Source organism: Bison bison, unplaced genomic scaffold, assembly GCF_000754665.1.
Source record: "Bison bison bison isolate TAMUID 2011002044 unplaced genomic scaffold, Bison_UMD1.0 scf7180017864456, whole genome shotgun sequence".
In the NCBI taxonomy this organism is placed as follows: Eukaryota; Metazoa; Chordata; class Mammalia; order Artiodactyla; family Bovidae; genus Bison; species Bison bison.
Window position 1 is genome coordinate 13,786,915 of NW_011495018.1, and position 762 is coordinate 13,787,676.

The 762-nt window shown below is 50.7% G+C and overlaps 1 protein-coding gene across 1 annotated transcript in view; it reads left to right on the top strand.

Annotated features, from left to right (window-relative positions):
- Window positions 1-226: 226 nt before the first annotated feature.
- Window positions 227-762, top strand: part of PDZD8 (PDZ domain containing 8) — an 83,748-nt gene continuing 83,212 nt past the window's right edge. The window contains exons 1-2 of the mRNA XM_010859584.1: window positions 227-298; window positions 443-637. Of these exons, the coding sequence (XP_010857886.1) occupies window positions 227-298; window positions 443-637 (267 nt within the window). The remainder of the gene's footprint in view (window positions 299-442; window positions 638-762) is intronic.

Below are 762 nucleotides of genomic sequence, written 5' to 3' on the forward strand. Positions count from 1 at the left end.
CCTTTCTGTGCCCCAGGGAACCAATCAACCCCCTTCCAACTCTAGCAATCTTGTTATCCTAGTGCAGAGTGGTGACTGAGGATTTAGGGTTTAGTTTTAGACAAACCAGGCTCCATTGTGTAACCCAGCAACTTCCTTTGCCTCTGCGCCAGCGTTTGCATTTGTAAAACGGACGGTGGCTAACTAAAACTGGTGGCTAACTAAAAGTGTCTCTTAAATGGACTAAATGTGGCAATACACCCAGGGGCTTAACGCACTCCAAGAGCTCGACGGTGACTATTCATCTTCCAATCATCGGGCAAGTTCATCTCACTCCTCATTTATTCCTTGTAGCGGTTCTTTTCTGTCCTTCTGGTTTAAATCTCAAATATCTATCTATGTAGTTAAGTTAGTTCGCATCTGACGCTTTTTTTTTTTTTTTTTGTCTGTCCCTCCTTCCCAGGGCCCACCCTCTGCGGACGCAGAGCGTCTGTTGGTCAGACTGATGGCAGGTTACAGCAGTCTCCGAGGCAATAAAATCTTGTCCTCGGCTTGGAAAGTCTCCGAACCGCTAGCTCAGATCTGCGGCGCTGCCCTGCATGGAAAGCCGCCAGCCCATTCTCAGGGGCGCGAGTGGAAGAATCACACTGCAGCAGAGGTAACAGACAGGGACCGAGGCCAATGAAGGGGGATGGGCGCATTAGAAGATAAAGGGATGATCGGGATCAAGAACACGCCGCCACGTCCTCTCCGCCCGGCCTCTTCTCCTCCAGCCGGTAGCCC